Below are 21,517 nucleotides of genomic sequence, written 5' to 3' on the forward strand. Positions count from 1 at the left end.
TTATGCCACTGTCATCGTGGTGATATATTAACACACAAGTCACTTCACCCACCACCAGAGCGTACCTACTTCTGGAGTGAACGTAGCATCTATTTAAAAGGAACAGTACACTACAGCAATGAGGAATGACAGCCTATTGAAACTACCGGGCAACTATGGAGTAGACCGTAACTAATTACCCAAACTGGATCGGACCAGGGCATTGTGAACACAGCAGTTTAACCTTTAATATTAATGTCTTTGATTTTGTACATTTAAAAAAGATTGTGTTGTATGATGTATGTTTTTGTATTATCTTGTACGTTATATATACCATGTAAACAAAATTTAAATATTTATACTATTTTAAACTTACCATTTTCTACTGAGATCTTTTCTTCAATAAAACACACCTCTCAAAGTCCTTACTCTTCTTTGTAATCACAGTATTTTCGTGTTTCATTGGTACATACGCTTGCAAGCCCAGACTCATCACTACCTCCCCCCGTCTGATCTTGTACACCACACAAGTATAATAAACCATGTTAATATTTCATACCAGTGTGAAATATGCTGGAGTATCAATTCAACATCTGCTGTCTTCAGGGTACTGGAGTCCCGCAGAGACACTTTCAATTTGTAATTGAGTTCTATACTGAATTAATCAGCAGTTTATCTTTTTTAGTAAAATAATGTCTTCCCCACTAACCTGGATTTACATTAACAATTTATGCCAAATTACCTGCCAAAACAAAAACTTATACGATTCCAAGATACTATTCAGTAACATTGGTTCCTATATTTCATTCCTTACATGAAGAGTAGTCCAATACATTGTTCCAGTGGTATGAAATCTTAAATTACAAGCCTTATCTTGAGTCTGTGGGGTTTCTGGCTGCTTCTATACTCACAATAACTATGAATTAACATGAGAACAGATTTAATCCATCACTTGTGATGTTCTGATATTCAGAGTTTTTAAGGAACAGATTCTCAGAATGAAATGAACTTGTTCCGCAGTAAAAGAGCTTGATAATTCTACCACACTAAAGACTTAGTTTGATAACCTGAAATCCTCAATCTGCCTAATATTACACCACCACCCTATTGTGACATTTTGGATCTTAGCTACCGGGGAGTAGAGAGAAAAGCAAACCAAGCACAGGAGTCATTTTAAGTAACTGTATGCCATTATACCCCATAGGAACAAAGTCCAGCAAGGACACCTCTGCCTCAGGTGAAGCACTCCATGCTCATCTCACTATCACCAAAAATGTTGAAGGATGAGGGTGAAGAAAGATCAACATTTTATTTTAAAAAGAAAAAGTCCCAGGCCCTCTTGTAACCCTTTTCCTCTTAAGTTTACCCAAATGCTTTATAAACCTTGTAAGTATTCACTCATTGGAAGGGTGTCTCCTCTCTCAGCCTAGTCTAAATTCTGCTCTGACCTTATTCCAATTCAACGTTCTTTGCTCATACGGAAATTACACTCTGCCTTCAAGATTCTCACTGCAGGGGCAGCACTTAGACATTGTACTATGTGAAATATTTCTCAGTACATTTTCCCCGTTCCACAGTTACAGGAAACATACAAACTAAAACAATTTAGACTGGAACATCTGCTCCTGAGAATGCATCAAAAAATAATTACCTGCCCTACATCTATCCTATGTGTGGTAAAATGTTCTCTAACATTCAGCACAGTTTGTGAATAGCTTGTCTACACACTTTGTGTTACCTCTGCAAAGGTAAGGAAATTGTTTCCTTTGCCATGCAGCAGGGTCCAATTTAAAGTAAAGAATGGATTAATTTAGACAAGATTCCTGTATCTGGAAATAGTCAGTATATAGAACAAAGAAGTGTTTTGGGTATCAGTGGTAACTCAGAAGGAAATCACCCTTAGGCGGTTTTATCATCTGACTTCCGTTTGGAAATTGTGCTTTGATAAATGAAAAGAGCATATATTAAGAACTCCTCTCCAGTAATCCCAGCCATTTAAGAGCATATCTCGCTGCCAAGTAGTAGGATACATTTAAAATTAACTTCATATTTCCAGTTTTTCATAAGTTCCATAATGGAAATCAATTCTTCATGACAGTCCATGCAAAGAGTTAAGAACAGAACCTGTCCAATGTGTCAAACAGGAATTGAGTTAACATGTTTAAATAATTTTAGTTTAAAAGTAGGGAACAGCATGATATAACTCCTGAAAATAAGGTTTGTCTGACACCAGTCTGTGCAGAGATACACAGTTCCGAAGGATGGAGTAGTACAGTCACAATGGAAACACCAAATCTGTACTAACATGAGCTCTAGCAATAAGAGGCAGTAAAGACGTTTACTAACAGCCTAATCTCTTGTCACTGTGTAATGAAATAAACAGGTACACAGGGCACACATTTTAAGCACTTCTTTTTGTGCAGGGAGTCAGATTTTTAATTTTGTTCTGTTTTGTTTACTTAAGCTCTGTTTGACACCAACAGGAATTCAAGTATCTCAGGCAGGCTCTTCAGCTTAACTCTGATAGTCTTGCTTGATCTCTATTGTCTGCTGTCTGAGTGCAGCCAAGAAACTTCCCAGCAAGTGGTCACCTTCCCATGGAGTCATTAAACCCCTGAATGTCAGCTGGTGGGATTAGCCGGCAGACTTCCACACCTGAGCCCTATGGCAGGGACACAGACGTTTTGATCAACCATCACTAATGAATACAGAATTCATATGCAGCTTGTCATTGCTCTTGAGCATCGAGTCACACAGATGCAATCGAAATAAGACTACTACTGTTGATGAAGATTAGAGTTTTGACAGTCAAAAAATAACCCAGTATTATTGTCACTAGTTAGTAAAAACAAATATTCAGCTACATATTGCTACACCCATGTTTTCCCCCTGTCCCCCTAATAATGTTTAATGGAAGAAAATGGCATGCTTTCACAACGGTGCGGAACTATGCCTTTTAAGTATTTTTATTTAAATATAAAAAATTGCAGTAAAGCCCTCCTTCTTAGAATATCAATGACTTTACATAAACCCATTAAGACTCATCTGCCTTTGAGGAAGATAATATCCCCTTCTTACAGATGGGGAAACTGATGCACCGAGCCATTGGCTTCCAGGTGTCTCAGTGATCAACAGCAGAGCCAGAAATAGCACCAAGGTCTCCTGTGGATTAACCAACAGTCCATGGTCTGCGCTGTCCTGTACAGTAACACTCTTTTAAAGAAGGGGAATATGGTCAGGAGAATGGGTGGAAGGAAAAAGAGAGAAATTTTGTCTATGGGCTTCAGAAAGCTCTCCTTCCCCCTAGGTAAAATGTTTGTCTGCATTTACTACTCAAACAAATGTTAGACTGCACGATCAAAAATACTGCACGTTCTCATATTTTTAGAATGATCCATTTCAGATTCAATTATTTAAATCCTGCATTTCCTCCCCACACCCTTATTTTTCTATTTGTCCTCTGATCCTGAACACTTCACACATCTTTACTAAATTTCCCTGCAATCATGGTTTTCTATGACTTCTGCTGGTCATCTTTCTAGAGTCTCCTTATTTTGCCTTCTCTTTTTATTGGTTTGATGAAATATGGAAGACAAAGCAGAAGCATGAGCAGCCTGTATCTTTGCTTAGTCAAACATGAAGCTTTTGTCAGGTGATTGAGAAATACAGGCGCACACAGCTGTATTTTAATCAAGTACCGTAATTTTCTTCCATAAACCTACAAAAACTTCTTCTTCGTGAGAGGCAGCGTCAGTCACCAACATTTATATTATTAAAGGTCTTTTCCCCCCCAAATATCACTAGGAATCCAATCTCCACAAGGATACAGACAATTCAAAAGCTCCAGCACCTAATATTATAGGCAGAATTTATCCTAGTTCAGGATGGTTGCCATATCTCTTGATACGGATTTTTGAACAGCACAAACCATTAATGTACTTAAAAAAACTGAATGTGGTTTTTAACACCCTGTGGTACTCCACAAAAAGGAAAAACTGACTAAGCTCACAACACCGTATTAGCTGTGCTGTTCTTCCACTTATATTATTTAAGGTAGATCTGTAGCTACCCACATGACAAATTAATATTGTTCTACAGCAGTCAGGTGCTTGGCATCACATTTTGAAACATCTACAGGCCTTCAGGGCTGAAAGTGTTCACTTCTTCAGCAATCTATAACAATTCCTCTAGAGGCCAGCACTTGGTTCACAATGAAACATGACTCCATAAATCAGACTGCAGAAGTAGCACTTGTGTACGTCACTCTCCATCTTAGCAGTTTCGCTGAAGGATGTTGGGCTGAGATCACCTCTCAGCATTGCAACCAGAGAACGACCATCACAGCTGGCATTGACAAAGCATGTGCTACTCAAAACTGAAGACACACTAAGTCTATGAAAAAAACACATCCTGCTGGTGTTAGCATGCCTCAGGCAGTGGGAGAAGCTTCAGCAACTCATCTTCAAAAGGCAGAGAGCCAGGGCTCTAGAAACCTGCAAAAATTGGCTAAGCCTGCAGTCTTCATTTCTTTAAGTTGAGCATCTTCAAAGTCTACAATTCTAACTGTAGGGCACAGCAGCTGCCACTGCAGATTTGATCCTCTCAGCTTTTGGCAGCTCTCAACTTGAAATTCTAGCAAAAGAATTTTTCCAAGTTCCTATTATTGCCTGTCATGGGTTTATAAATATTGTGCACTATCTGCTGTGGCATGGCTCTCATGGGACGCCAGTGCATGCCAAAAGCATAACAGAATGAAAAACAGTTCCTGTTCTTCAAATAAATGCTAATTTTTTTAACTGTGCTCACACGATGTGTTTGGTGATCAGCTTCAATAGTACAGAATATATATCAGAGGGAAAAAAGCTGATTGTCTTTTCCAGCAGTATTCAGCTGCTACTTTCATTAAGCTTGTTTAATTAGATTCCAGATGCTAATTTGCAAGTCGATACCAGAGGGTGCAGGACAGTTTGCCTTTGAATCATTTTCTGTGATGTGATGGTCTTGCAGCACGCTACTACCTTTCAGTAGCCCTAGCAAGATATTCTGACAATTAATGCAAAAGCAAGCAGGATTGATCTTGACAGAAAAATATTAATCTACTACCCAGTTTTAATGAATTAATCTCCAGGAATTTTAAATCTCATTATTGCAATGTGTTTTAGCAATTGACAATTTTTATGTCCATACCACATAATACAAAGATGTGCTGCAGTGATATGATTTTGTTTACTCCTTTCGATAGAACTATCGTTAATATTTACTTTGGTTTTTTTAAATCTTGTTGAACTTCCCACTGTGTACAGTAACCTAATTTTCAGTGTTCAAAAATGTAGAATTAACAATTAGACTTTTAACCTGTTAGCCAGAGTAGAAAAGTGGAGAAGAATTTAAGTCTTAAAAAAAAAGTCCAATTGAGTCTTCTCAGTTAGCTCTTAGCTATATTAGATTGTTCTGATGTGTTGTTATATCACTATTTTAATTAACAGAACACCCAATAAACATAAAACCAGTCTTAAATGATATGCTAGTCTCGAGACTACATATCAATTTCAATAAATTGGTAGACTACATTTCTACATGCTTGATACAATAGTGAATTTCTCCTGCCATTTAAGGTTGTGTATGAAGACAATTTAATTAGGCTGATCTTTTAAGTAAAAAAAATTAGAAGTTTACCAATTTTTTGATGCTTTTTAAAAAAATATGTTACACTCAAAAATGGCTTAAAAAACCAAGGATCTTGATAACTAATCGAAAATGAGATTTAAGGTTTTCTTTTCAAGATGGCGAAAAATTATGCTATTGAATTTTAAGAAGAGATTGTGCAGTACCTATTGTTCCTAAGGATTTTAGGCCTTGTCAATTCAGGCAGCACATGTTAAAAATACAGAGTTACACAGGAAACTGGACAGAGTCAAAAATGTGATGTGCCACTCTCACAATGGTTTGCGTTACACGGGCGGAGACTCAACCGTTACTTGATATTTAATGGATTTTTCTGTTAGTCGTACAACCTTCATGCTATTTAAATGAAGGAGTGAGTTTGAGTGCCTAATGAAAATATTCCAAATTCTGACAACATTGCTTATGCTTTCTACACACTAAACAAAGTCCTGTCTCATGAGGTGCTCTCTGCAGCACAGCAGCTTTGCAATCTTGATCTTGTTTGTTATCAAAACTTAAACTATTTTAACAGAACTAGAACTACTTCATATGTAACGTTCTCGGAAGAGTCTCTCTAGGAGTAATTTGAAAAGTGATCCATTTATTGCCCATTGTGTAATCTTTTAACGAATTTAACAACTGGAAAAGCGCTCACTACTAATTTTTAATCAATTGTTAATCCACGTGAAGTTACTCCATAAGAAAATTTAACAGAATAAACCAATGCACTTAAAATTGTAAATTTAAATAACTTCAGATAGGAATTCAGTGGAGTTATGGGATCACGCTGCTTAATACAACTGCATAAAGACTTAAGAAATTGGTCTATAGCAGAGATGCAACACAGACTAGTGAAATCTGAAGACATTTATTGCAGTTACTCAACTTTCCGTTTTGCCACCATGTGATTCAGTTAAACACTAAATACCCTAAAATAATGTTATAGCTATCTTTGATGTTCCAATGACAATTATGAAAAATAACTAAATGTTAATGTCATTTTTAATCTACTTCAAACTTTCAATTTTGTATTCAATTCTCATTTTTTTTCTTTAACATGTAGAATTATTAATCAACTGCAACTAGAAGAAGCAAGCATTCAAGGAAAGTTTGAAGAGATTAATATGGTTTAAAGGAGGCCTTGACACATTTTACCAGATATAGTCAGAGGAAGCGTCTTAATTCTTTTAGTTTTATTTTCATCAATAGTGTATCTACAGACAACTGTGGATTTTTCACCTTTTTAGGTAAATAGTTATTGAACAATAACTGGTTTTTAAAAATCCCAGTATACCTTATATTCTATATACGTGTGAAGAAATGCTATACATAAATAAAAACAATGCAATGGATGTGTTCATAAACGGATATAATGAGAATGGACCATCTTATTCTGGCACATAATGTATCAAAAACTTGATCATGGTACCACGGCTTTCAGCTTTTACTCTTAAATTATTACGGTTGCATAGTAACATGCATTTATAGATTTTTCAAGTTCGGTACAGACCATCAGCAAAATAACTTATAAATGTTCTGATAACATCTTTTAGATAGATCCTGAAGATTGGAATACAGTTGTTATTCGAATGGCGACAGCCAACTTGAAATCCAGTCAGTTTCAAAAAATGAGTGAAACGTAGTTTCAGGCACTGGCTTCTGCCAATTTTTGTGGTTTTATAATCACATTTTCCTTTCTTTAAAAGAATGTGAAAGACATACAAAGAGGGGGGAGGATGAGGAAATGACTATACAGGGGAAAGAGTGAAACAGATTATACAGGGACTCTCATATACCTAAAGTAAACTGTAAACAGAACTATTTCTCCTCCAGTCTTTCACCTACATTAATCATAGAAGCTTTTGTAAGAACCGATTAAAGAAATTACAGACAGAAGTATTGGGATTTGTAAGTTGGCTATGTCCATTTGAATTTTTTGACAGCTCTCCAATGAGCCAGCATACTATTGGGGGACATTGGGAGCAGGAGGGTTCCTTTTTTTTTTTTTAAACTAAAGCAACATTCAATATTAGCATCAAACCCATTCAATGTATGTCAGTGTTTTGAGAATTACTGAAAGAAGAAATACTAAATTAAAAAACCCCAAAATATTCCTTACCTCCATGTCTGGTTTGTATTTATCTTCAAATACTGCCATTGCTGCCAATGATCCAGAACCTACGATAATAAAGTGAAGACATTTATTTCAATTTTGACGTAGCTGTAACATAACTGCTGAATTTCTGTAGAGTATTTTTAGAAGAAAACAAGAGTGTCAATAAAACTGCAACACACCACAAACCTGACTTAAGCTCATTAAAATGCTGACCCTTATTTTGCCACGTACCATTTAAATGTCTGTTCTCGTGACAGGTGACACTTACTTGAGTCCCAAATTTACCTCTAGTCCATACAGACTTGGTGTGGTCCTATTTTTATTAGTGTAAATTATTTACAGTAAAATGCTGAAGTATGAAAACAAGGTTATAGAAAGTGAGTTAAATGAATGCCAGAGTGTATATTGTCTGTCCCACTCCTGTGCCTGGCCAGGTTGCAGGGTGTAACACTAAATACCAAGACACTTAGAAAGAAGAGATTGTTTTAACGAGCTGCCCTGGGATAGTCACTTTGACACATGGAGACAAGTGTACCAGCAACGGCAATAGCTGCTGCCACCAGGTTATTTTCCTCATTTACTTTCTTCAGTTTATTAGGCAGCATTGATTTTGAGCCATTATTTTTACTTTGTACTTTGAAGAGTAACAGGAAATAGACAAAATGACAAATACGGAGCCAAGAATTTAATACCACATCTCGGATCCAGTCAAAGATTGCAACAGAACCCCGCTTTTCCTGAAGCCATGTAATTGCAGGCTGTACCCATAAATATGCACTTCCTACACATGGACAAAAAGCAGCTCAGCACGATTTGAAATTTTAGACTTGCTTTGTTCAGAGAAGAGCGGCTCTTTAGGAAGACATCATCTTGTCTGTACATGGCCCTGACAATATTTCAGGACGCTCTACTTTTGGAGAGTGAATAAAGTTATCTACAATTTTTTACTCCAATTAAAGATTTTTTTGGCATTTATTACTTTTTAAAGTGTTTTGCATAGCACTCTCTGTTTAGCTGGGTCACACCGAAAGCTGTATTTTCTATTTAAAATGATTTGTGTACATCGCTTGACCAGCTCAATGGTTTAGCAAAAGAAAAAGACAGCGATTAAACAGTTTCAAATGAGGTGTCCTGCTGATTTTATCCAGTCTGCTGAATGTATAATGAAAAAGGAGAAGCTGACAGTGACACTGTTGAGGAAATACAGACTACCTTATTTGAACCATTTAAGGAGGTCCAATTATAGATCAAATTTAAAGGGTAGAAACAGCAGATTTACAGACACAAATCAATGAACATGGTAATCCCAATGAATATGACAGATATTCCTGTTACAGAATATTGCTGTGGTTGAGGATCATTACCTTTACAGTACCAAATACATCACATCTAAAAACAGTAGGATGCTCCACGTGTGTACTTGTATGACAAGCAATGACTATTCATTTAGGCCTTGCAGCAATATGGGATTCCATTTTTTAACAGTTAAAACTGGAAACTAAAAGAATTTGAGGGACTGGCAGCAGAAGAACCACATAAACAGATGTTGTCAACAGACAAAACACCAAACAAAAGAAATTTCACTGATTCTCTAACCAAGGGAAAAATCACTTGTGTTCTGGAATAGATATGGGACCCTGTGTATAAATGAAGATGCAAAAACAAAGCTAGTCTAAGTGAAATTATATGGAAAAGCAATTCTAACTAGAGAGTTAAAGAGCCACATGGGGGATGGATCCCAAAACTATAGGTGCCTCCTTAATTCAGGTAAGGCCCTCTGCAAGCAGGATGGGAAGCCTACTGAAAATACTAGAAACCAGTATTTTAGAACTGCTTATACTAGGATCTAGGTGTCTTTCACATGATTAACAGTACGACTGCACAAAATATAAAGTTTCCAGAATATAAGTGTAAAAGTAATTATTTCAAAGACAAGATTATTGTTCTTAAGTAATAACCACATAAGAGAAAAAATTATATTTCTTCATTTTCTAAACCTTCTGTTAATGCTCTCCCATTTTATATACACCTTTCTTTTGTACACACACTTCTTATGTACACCAGTGGATGCTCTTAGAGAAGAGGATAGATAGCTTTCCCAACCATCACACTTATTCTACATAGCACTTGTGTTGTTCTCTCTTCAATTAGAATGGTTTTTCCTTATGAGCAATAATCTCAAACAAAGCACAAATGGAATAGATGTAGTCTTCCACTCCACCAGTTGCTTGGTGAAAAGAGATCCCAAGGACAAAATCCTAAGTGAGTTTTTAAGTCCAAAAGGTTCAGAATGCCAGGACAAGAACAACGCAAACTTTTAAAGAAAGGAAAGTCTCCAGTGTATAAAAAACGTATATAACATAATAAAACAATGCACAATTTAAATATGCCTTAGAGTTGCCCCTTATTTATACTGGTCAAGATAAAAAATAAGTATTAGATTTGAAATTCAAATTAAATAATGAATTTAGTTTATCCCACACATAAGGAAGCTTTCAAAGAGGTGCTGAAAGCCTGTTAAATTCTGAGAGCTGTATTTTTATATTAGTTAAGCTACATACATCCACAAACAAAGGAGGTCTATGAAGGTGCTAACAAAACTAATAAAAATACAAAACAGAGCTTGGAGCAGGAGTGCAATGTTTCTCTACAAATTCTGAATTGTACGTCTTGAGTTTGTAAATCCTGAGTATGTGTTTTATATTTACAGTACAGCTTTATTGCCTCACATTTAAAGAACAGTGCCCTGACAGGAGGCTTACTGCACAGCCCAACATTCTGTTCAGGAACAGAGTTCAAGCCTTCTGAGGATGCGTGGATTTTTGAACGATGGAGCTCAACAGGGACTTTGGGTAACATTTGAAATTTATAAATTGTATTTTTATGCTTATACTTGCAACCCAAGAATATGGATGCATTTTTAGAAGAGTAAGTAAATACATTTTATTATTCTGCATTCCTCTAATAATCCAAATAATCCACTACTTGACAACACTGATGTGAGTTACTTTGGAGAGTGAGCTTGATCCATTCACACTAAAATGTATATCAATTGAAACCGTTTGGCAAAAACGGCTTAAATTCTTGTGTACAAGATGATGAATTCAGCCATTACATGAGATGTTTGGCTGTGTATACAGCTGCAGACCTGGCAGAACGCCAGCTATGGACAGTTGCTTCCAAGTACAGCTGTAGAACTTCACTATCAAACACCAACTTCCCAGTGGCTGTCAAATGTATGATCCAAACAAATCCACAATGTTCCAGGTATTTTGGATGCCTTGGGAAAGTTATATATTATGACTGGCAAGCAGGCAGTAAAAATCCATGGAACTAAGTGAAAGCTGGACATCCGATTTTTCTCATTGCAATACCCATTGAAATCACAGAAAAACCAAGGTCCTAAGGGACTGTGGGTAGCCTATTTGTATGTGGGAAGCAAAACTGTTCTCTTATTTATGTATTCTATATCCACCAAACATTAATTTCTAACAAGCATGCAGAAAGAAGTTAAATATTTTCTAACACTAATGCTTGAAGAGATGTAAAAATCCTAACACTGCAAAATATAATCCATTACTGTCTATTAGTTAGGGAAAGAAACACAATTACTAGAAAAGAGACCAGGTAGGAGAAATAATATCATTAGTGGACCAATTTCTGACAAAATAAAAGATATTACCTCACCCGCCTTGTCTCTCTCATATCCTGGAAGCAACAGGGCTACAACAACACTGCAAATTACTAGAAATTCTGATGAGAACTTTAAACAGGGGTCAAATTGGGCCAGTTCATAGCAACAGAGTGAACCAGTGTGCTTCTCTGGTGGCTGCCCCTGGTGCTTGAGATTCTAAGCTTTAATTTTTAAAAGTTTCTAGCCCTCATATTTGAAAAATAACCTTCAAATGTGAAACAAATGTAACTGGCATAGTGATGTCTGCAAGTACCCTTAAACAATAGCTCTAACAGAGATGGGAACGGCACCTATTCAGCTCAATGTAATATTAATGCTACAGACTATTGATCTTATCTTTAAACTAGGTTAACCACTGATTAAAGTATGCAATTACGAGACAATCATATTATAAACATCAGAACAATCTACTGGTAAGTGGCATTTCACTTTGGCATCGGAAGAGGGCAGGCCAGGGATGTAAAGGAAAACACCTCTCATTTTCTCTCCAATAAAACCGCGGTCTTTAAAGAATTAGAGACAGATTTTTCAAAAATTTTCAACACCCAGGAGCTGTCACTGGGGAAAGTTGTAAGCTGCTGGCAGATGACTACTTTTAAAAGACTGCCTACTTCAAGCAGGTGCTCAAATGGCAGCTGCGATGGGGTGTCCACCCCACACTTGCCCTGAAGGGGTTAATGGAGGCCAGATGGGCCAATTAACCTATTAGGCTGAAGGCTGAGAAGAGAGCCCTAATTAGGGGAAGCTCACCTGTGTGGGAACCGGTGGGGTTTCTATAAAGCCAGGTAGGTAATCTGCAATCACTCCCTGGGAGAAGGGAGATATGTTTGGAGGCTAGAGAGACAAGTAGCCCATGGTTCTCCCTGGGACGAGGGAGTAGAAAGGCTGGCAAACCCCCTGGGGGGGATGCTGGTGTGGGAAGCAGCCCAGAGAGTAAGCAGCAAGGTTGGGGACTGAACAGACCTTGGCTGCATCTTCTAGGGTCCCTGGGTTGGAACCAAGAGTAGCAGGTAGGCCCAGGTTCCCCTACCCAGCACTGGGGAAGTGGCACCGGCAGGGCAGTGACGGGAAGCCTGGGTCACTGTGTAAGTGACAGAGGCTGTGAAGGACTAAACCCCGGAAGGGAAAACGGACAGGGACCTGGACATAAGGCTGAGTCATGAAGAGGCAGCAGCAGCTTGTGAAGCGTGAGGGGGCTGCAGACCAGAAGAGAGAGACTGAGTAATGGTGTGCAACTGCGGGAAGGGGCATCAGCTTCACAGAGCTAATCTGCAAATGGCCAAGAGGAGGAGCCATCCATGCGGTGAGTGGAATGCCCCATCACAGGAGTCATTGGACACAACTTCTTATGACAATCTGGCCATAAAAACTAAAAGGACTAGGGGCAAATTTCTAAATACACACTTAACACAATGGCACAAAGGGAAAACCAGCATCAGTTATATGTTTGCCAACTGTAACAGCAACTTGGATATGTGGAATTCATCTGGAAAGGTGCTCCAACTTTATATAGATAGCATCCGATATAAAACACCAGCAGTTGAGATTCAACCTCACTGATTAATCAAAAGCATAGCTGTTCAATTATAATAATATCTCAAAGCCACTGAAAGGATTAATAAAGCACTGTCATACTTGGTAATTCAATGAATTGTTTATTTAATCTCTAACTAATCTCACAGTCAACATAATAATCATATTACATATTTGCTTTAGGTATGTTTAACAGCATCTCTCTTTCCTCAGCTCAACACAGACACAAACACCTCTTCTTAAAAGTGATTTGAAAGCTGCATAATTACCATGCTTAATTAATAAAACAATCTTCTAATGAAGAGCAAGTTTTTCAAAAGTGCATTGTCTGATCCATTTTAAAGACCCACACACTTCCAGATATGTAGACATTGGAAGCACAGCTTCAGTCAGAAAGCTTCATTATATTAAACTAGTTTTTATCTCTATGATCAATTTAAGAACTGTAAAAACTCAGTAAACATCAAAAAATACAAGAGTATAGCACTTCCAATGATCTGTCAGCCCTAAAACACAGTTAACCTTGCACATGTTTTCTGTAAGCATCATTTTAGGAAGATGCTTCTTAAAGAATTAGTAATTAACCTAACAACTAAACAAGTAACACTGTAAATTGCTAGACATGTTGAAACATACAAATAAAATTTTAAACTAAGATTTGAGCGGTTAAAATCTATACTAAAAGTTTTTTATTCTGGTAATTAATATGGACATGTGACCTAACATTTGCGGTCAAAACAGATTAATTTTTAAAACTGCTTTACGGAATCTGGCATTCCATTAGAATCTGCCACTAGGTTAAGAAATAACAATAAGTGTATGGACTCTGTTGTAATGGAATTTTATGTTAGAATCACACTGTCCTTTACATAACTTAGGAGTTTTCAAATTGTCTTAGCAGTTAACTTTCATTTTAAAATTTTAGTATTTGCACTAAAAAAATCCAGATGTTGTAAGTGATTTCCCCAACCCCTCCCGTTTCATAATTAATTGCAATGGCTTTTTAAAATCCGCTTACTGGATTTTTTTTAGCAGAACTTTCACTGCAGAGAACTTCCTAGTGCTTAACAGCAGTCCATTTTCAGCTCCCAAGGACCTGTTTGCTACCTCAGTCTGCCACTCTGGAGGAGGTATTCAGCGTTGAGAGAGTAACATTTAGAACTTTCTAATCCATCAGTGTCAGGGCTCACTGACAAGGCACTTATTCACACACACTCATTGTTATTCAATTTGCTGCTCATTCTAGGTAAAAATTCAGTGCTCTCCACAGCCCCATCGATTGGCATCATTTTTCAATCTGGTTCCTGGCTCAGCGGCCTAGTCTCTCAGTGGTACTGCTTGCTCCGCAGGCCGGCATTGCCAATGCATGAAGAGCTGATTTATGAATATAAAACAATGTTGGTACCAAGGGACTAAGTTCAGCCACTAGAGACCACTGGAATACATCTTACTGCTTCCGAAAGCTGAACTACAGACTTCAAGCAGTTTAATTTTATGCATGTATTTCATTATAAGTCTTGGCTAGAAGCTTTCCTAGACAAGCCAAGCAATCAGACAATCTTGCATCGTTTGCTGAAATCCAAATTTGTCCTTTGTCAGCATAAACAGTTTAATTTGCTGCTTTCACTCCTGAGTAAGCACTGAGTTTCTTTTAAACCCTTTGCAAAGGAAGATACTCTGTATTCATCCACAAAAGTACTTTCACCACTCACTACAGAAAAATCCATTTAGCCCTTATATAAAACGTACCAGTTAATTTGTACTAATTTGTCATTTGAAAACATTCTTTGGCGTTAAGTGTGACAACTTATGTTTTTTTTTTTAAATTAGGAGTTAAATAAACAACAACAAAAAAACCCTTAAGTTCCAGATGCCTCTGTAAAGAGAAGAGTATAGCCATCTCCATTACAAATACTATGCACTTCTGACTGAACCAACCCCTATAAAATGGAACCGATTTGTAAACTATACAATGTGCGTACCTGTTCTAGGTACTGAGCAACCAGCTGAAGCAGCGTAAACTTGGTTTCAAACACAAAGCATACGAAGACAGATTCATACTGTGCCATTTTTTAAATACTGATAACTCTTTGGTTTGTAATGAGGTATCAAAGTTCCAGCCCGTTACTCCAGCTTAGCCCCCATCAGCCATATAATTACCACTACTCTTGACTTTCTCTCTCTCTCCTGCTTAAAGGCAGCCCAGCCCAAACCAATCAAATCTACCATTTCCTGCCAAAAACCTTGTATCCCACCACCACTTCTTTCTGCAGGTCACAACAGCACCGCAATCCCTAGATGTTATTTAAACATTGCTACTATACAAGCTTTAACCAAATTTATTTTAATTAAGCATGGAACCTGTCTGCACAATGTGGACTGGACAGGGGGTAGAAACCGCACATCTGGTGCTCAGTATGGCAGGATACAGGATGTTCTTTGGATTACTTTTTGCTTATGCTTTTAAATAAACAAAAGATCGGGTACATCAGAAAATGAAACAAGTTTAAGCAAAAGAGAACTAAAATGGCTAGAACAGTATGTACATCTTGTATGAACTGCTCCTGCTAGTTTATTTTCTTTAGTCAGAATCTGTGACCCGTCTAGAGAAGTATCAGACTTTAATGCTTTTTAAAGCAAAAGTTCCAAAAGAAATCATATAGATAAAAGCAGATTGTATTCCTACACCACTGGTTCACTAATCAATCACTACCTATTTGCATTATGAAGTAATTTATGGTTTTATATTTGGTAATGTATTGGTTTTAGAGCACATTATAAAATACAAAACCAAATTAATATTAATATTTTAATTCTATCAAGAGCTAGAGTAGATCATGACATCACATATAATACAACTGTTTCATTAATTTTATCTGCTAAGTAAACAATTTACCAGTTTCTAAGGTAATGGCACCATCTATTGGTCTAATACCATCTTAGCAGAATATCTGTAAATTAATCAGAATTCACATTACAAACCGCACAATCCTGTTAATTTACTGTTTTACTTTAACAACCTAAAAGGCATTTAAAACCCTAATTGCGAAAGGATGTGTGTTATAAATAGGGATGTGTTAGATGTTAGGTTTTTTTTAAATGCATTCTCTTTGTTTAATATATTAAATCAGTTCTTAAAGGCCATAGTCTTTCAAGCAATTACCTTGTAAATGGATGTGTATATATCTCAGGCACTAATGAGAAACCATTCTCAGTAATGTTTGAGAGAGGCATCAGAAGGAAAGCTTTCGTAAGTTGCCTAAAATCAGCTTATATAAAGGAGTTTAGAATGTATCTAGTTTTCACTCACATGGAAGAAAAACAAAATTAAAATTACACAAAAGTAATAATGAATTGTAGTGTTCTCACGATCACATTGAGAAGAATTTGGAGACACAAAGACACACTCTGCAGACACCAGAAATGTTTTTATAATCCAGTCAATAAAAGACATTCTTCTACCTGTGTTCTTCAGTTCTAACAAATTAAGTAGAATGCTACAACGCCAATAAAAAAAGCCCTATTATTTCTGCGAATTCAGCAGAGAATAGCATGGGGGAGAGGAAAGAGGATGGCATGAGGGTCAAATGGATTGGTAAAGAGGACCTCAATTAACCACAATCCCTAGTAAACATCCATTTTATTAGCCCATCTATTCACTAACGTGGCATTCTGCAGAATGGGCAAATTATAATTGAGAAACTGATGGATGCATATTAGGTGGTAGAGGGAGAGGCACGTTTTGGGGTAAATATCCTAAAGTGTTATGTATCAGAGGGGTAGCCATGTTAGTCTGAATCTGTAAAAAGCAACAGAGGGTCCTGTGGCACCTGTAAGACTAACAGAAGTATTGGGAGCATAAGCTTTCGTGGGTAAGAACCTCACTTCTTCAGATGCAAGACGTTATAGTGTTATAACACCTCATCCTGGACAGGGCTACCACCCCAGACCTCCAGGGAAATATCAGTGATCCATTGATTTGGTTGTCCGTGTTTTAGAGAAGCAGACTCTTTTGGCCATTGAGGTCTGAGTCCGCAGCAACAAAAAAGTCATCCCGTTTCCAGACACAGTTGTTGTGGAAGCCAATTTTAAGATATTCTAGCTAGATGGACGTTTTTACTGAAAAGGTCCTTTAAAACTTTGAAGAATATGCCATAGAGTATATGACTGATCTGAGGAGTCTGACAAGAAAAGCCTGTGTAGAGGGCAATGAGTAACCTAATTTTAATTTCAGTTCAACTTTCTCCATTTGAAACTATTTTAGAATGACAGTAACCATACTAGAGATAAGGACAAATTTAAATACTGTAAATCGGGGTGTCAAACTCCTGGCCGGCAGGACAGATCCAGCCCACTCGATATATTTATGTGGCCTTGCACATTACATTCAGATTCTGCAGAACCTACACTTTCATTTAAAAGAAAAGCCCTCAACCTCCAAAATAAGGCCAAGAATCAAACGATGCAAAGATTGACTTCCTGAGTCTGCAGACAACCTGAAATAATGGCTCTAGCAATGTCAACATCCCCAGCCACATTAATTTCAGATGAGTATTAACTATATAGCCCAATCATGACACTGTACAAATAATTTGCATTTCATTACATATTTAAATTGCAGTCTGATAGACAATAAGGATGAAAACTTTTAGTTACTGGCTAGAAGCCATATTTTCTATATTTGAACTTTGTGCAAACCTCCTATTAACATTACTCGGTGTATGGTGTGGGTGCAGGGGACTAAGTAGTCCTAAATTTATTCCACAGACCATAATTCAAAATAGAATTCAGCACTTCCCAAAGAATGAGTTTGACACTCCTGCTATAAATGCTCACTTAGGTGAAAGAATGGGTGAAATGCTGAGATTTCTGTGGCTTTACCTTCAACTATATTTCCATGCTATTTTCCTTCCTGTAACAAAACTACAAAGGTTATAGCCATTACAGCTCACCTGCTAGTACCAGAGCTTGTTAAATACTACAGGATTCTGAACACAGGGGTCCTCTGGACATGTCTGAATAATTAAAAAATTGATCACTATACCTAGAGATAAAAATCTTATCTGGATGACGTGGATAGACATCTCAAGGCTTTCTTGAGGGGGCATAATGTTTATTCTGTAAGTTAGTATTCCCAGATTGTCAAATACCTTAGTTTCCAGATAAGTGTTTCTTTAACAATCATTCTAGTCATATTAAAAACTTGTAGAGGATAAATTGGCAAGTTCACACTCTGTTCCATTTTTATAGATTCATAGATTCATAGATTCTAGGACTGGAAGGGACCTCGAGAGGTCATCGAGTCCAGTCCCCTGCCCGCATGGCAGGACCAAATACTGTCTAGACCATCCCTGATAGACATTTATCTAACCTACTCTTAAATATCTCCAGAGATGGAGATTCCACAACCTCCCTAGGCAATTTATTCCAGTGTTTAACCACCCTGACAGTTAGGAACTTTTTCCTACTGTCCAACCTAAACCTCCCTTGCTGCAGTTTAAGCCCATTGCTTCTTGTTCTATCCTCAGAGGCTAAGGTGAACAAGTTTTCTCCCTCCTCCTTATGACACCCTTTTAGATACCTGAAAACTGCTATCATGTCCCCTCTCGGTCTTCTCTTTTCCAAACTAAACAAACCCAATTCTTTCAGCCTTCCTTCATAGGTCATGTTCTCAAGACCTTTAATCATTCTTGTTGCTCTTCTCTGGACCCTTTCCAATTTCTCCACATCTTTCTTGAAATGCGGTGCCCAGAACTGGACACAATACTCCAGCTGAGGCCTAACCAGAGCAGAGTAGAGCGGAAGAATGACTTCTCGTGTCTTGCTCACAACACACCTGTTAATACATCCCAGAATCACGTTTGCTTTTTTTGCAACAGCATCACACTGTTGACTCATATTTAGCTTGTGGTCCACTATAACCCCTAGATCCCTTTCTGCCGTACTCCTTCCTAGACAGTCTCTTCCCATTCTGTATGTGTGAAACTGATTTTTTCTTCCTAAGTGGAGCACTTTGCATTTGTCTTTGTTAAACTTCATCCTGTTTAACTCAGACCATTTCTCCAATTTGTCCAGATCATTTTGAATTATGACCCTGTCCTCCAAAGCAGTTGCAATCCCTCCCAGTTTGGTATCATCCGCAAACTTAATAATTGTACTTTCTATACCAATATCTAAGTCGTTAATGAAGATATTGAACAGAGCCGGTCCCAAAACAGACCCCTGCGGAACCCCACTCGTTATGCCTTTCCAGCAGGATTGGGAACCATTAATAACAACTCTCTGAGTACGGTTATCCAGCCAGTTATGCACCCACCTTATAGTAGCCCCATCTAAATTGTATTTGCCTAGTTTGTCGATAAGAATATCATTTTACCAATGCTCCTGCAAGAAGCATCACCAAGCCAAGAGCTGGAGATAAGCATTCATTTACAACTTGGAGGCTAAGTCTGCCTAACAAAGAAGAGTTAATTAATAGCGAATTAAGAGAACACTATCTACAAGGAATCTATTGAATAAGTTTTAAAATGATTCCTCTGATTAGCCAGGATGCAGTAACTGGAGTGGGGATATCAAGTAATCACAGTAATTTAAAATGACCAAAAAAGTGACCATAGATGAGCACTCAGTATAGAAATGGTAATTGAGGGTCAATTTCTACTACCATGGCAGAATACACTTTGCTTGCATTATTTGATTATATAATCCAGGTGGCCTGAGTGCAAATCAGTAACTTTTATCAAGTAGCCCACACCCAAACTCACCTTTAAAAGAACATAAAGTTCAAATATATCTTCAATAGTCACACGTGTTATGTGGGGAAATAAAGATAACTGACTATACAGGGGAAATAATGGGGAAATAAAGCACTAGCAACTACACCAATAAACTAATTGAAAAATAGAGTTCTTCTCTCATCTGTTTCAGATGCAGCAATCTGAAGGATTGTAACAGTACAGAATTTCCAGGCATACGGGTGAATTTTAAGTTGACAGTGTCCCTTTAACATGGCTAGAAGAGATAACAGGTTCCTGAGTGATATGCTCCATTTTAATCTTCTCAGATGAAAATGGTATCTCTTCCATATTAACTATGAGTGCTTGAAGTCACTGTCTAACTTTATGGAAGTCATGTATGGCCCTCACATCACTACCAACTGGCTGGTACAATCCTTTTTGGGCAAAAGTTTGGTTGCCCTTATTAGCATCTGAAAAGCCCAAATCTTGCCCTCAGATTACTTTCCTGAATAATGGAATTATGAAGAATTTTGCTTTAGCTTCTCTAATACTAAATAGTCATTTGTTGTAATTCCTACTATTTTAACAGTGGAGTGTAACTCAATATCTGTGAATGCCCTAAGTTCCCAAGTTGAATTGGAACATTCCATAGATGGCAGCATTTTTCACAAGTCTTTAGATTTTGAAGCATCACAGAATTCAAACTTGGATAGCCGAGGAAGTTTTCATTTTACTTGACTGTTCAAGCATTTGTCTTCAGAGAAAGAGGTTAAATCAAAATAAGCAATATTAAATATGAGAAAAAAAAAGTATTCCTCCAAGTTCTTTTTAAAATATTCAGTTTTAGTTCAGACAAAGGCAAACCTGAACTGTTACGGCAGAAGAGCTATGCTTAGACATGAAGTGCAAACACTGGTTAAGAGAGAGAATGACAAGCTCCTCAGAACAGAGTCAATGAACAAAAGTTAGAGCAGAATATAGATTCTGTATTCTGTGGTAACACAGTGACCTCCTAGGATACTCACTGGAGACATTTATATTTTGTTCAGCAACTGTATTTAAGGAGGTCTGAAAGTTAGAAGATGATACACTCAAGTTCCTTTTTATGGTTTGCACTGATGCTTTTTGCTAGTGAGCAAAACTGAGGAGTTGCAAGGGTAATAACCTCTGCACTTGCCTCCTACCTCTAGAACGGAGAGTCAAAGAATGGGACCAGTATTTTTTCTTTTTAAAAGAAAGACGGGCACAATTCAGCCAAGGTGCACAGTTCTGCAGCTGCAAAGACAACAGAGGATATCTAAGGGTATGTCTACGCTGCAATTCAACACCCATGGCTAACCCGTGTCTGCTGACATAGGCGCATGCGGCTTAGGCTATGGGGCTGTTTAACTGCAGTGTAGATATTCAGGCTTGGGCTGGAGCCCAGGCTCTGGGACTCCATGGGGAGGGGAGGGGGGCAAAGGAGGGGGGAGGGAGCGGGTCCCAGAGCCCAGGCCCAAAACCACAATGAAATAGCCCTGTAGCCTTAGTCAGCTGACACAGGCCAGCCCTGGGTGTTTATCTGCAGCGTAGACATACCCTAAAAGCTAGGAGGATGTGCTCTAATGGCAAGAGCTGTCGATAGGTGGCCCAGATTTCCCTGGATTCCAATCATATCTGAGCAACTGCCTCACTGCGTAATGGTAGGAAATTCATTTGACTCCACCGTGGTACCCCCCCCCCCCCCCGCAATAAAACAAAACAGCTGTAAAACAGAAAAAGCAACAACTTCTCTGATAACCAGGTGCTGTAACC

General features: G+C 37.8%; 1 protein-coding gene across 1 annotated transcript in view; it reads right to left on the reverse strand.

Moving 5' to 3' along the window:
- The window catches only part of PSMB7 (proteasome subunit beta 7), a 40,648-nt gene that overhangs the window by 11,131 nt on the left and 8,000 nt on the right, over positions 1-21,517 (reverse strand). The window contains exon 6 of the mRNA XM_024214528.2: positions 7,763-7,821. Coding sequence (XP_024070296.1) covers positions 7,763-7,821 — 59 coding nt within the window. The remainder of the gene's footprint in view (positions 1-7,762; positions 7,822-21,517) is intronic.

The sequence above is a fragment of the Terrapene carolina genome, unplaced genomic scaffold (assembly GCF_002925995.2).
Source record: "Terrapene carolina triunguis isolate 2854851 unplaced genomic scaffold, T_m_triunguis-2.0 Scaffold238, whole genome shotgun sequence".
Classification (NCBI taxonomy): Eukaryota; Metazoa; Chordata; order Testudines; family Emydidae; genus Terrapene; species Terrapene triunguis.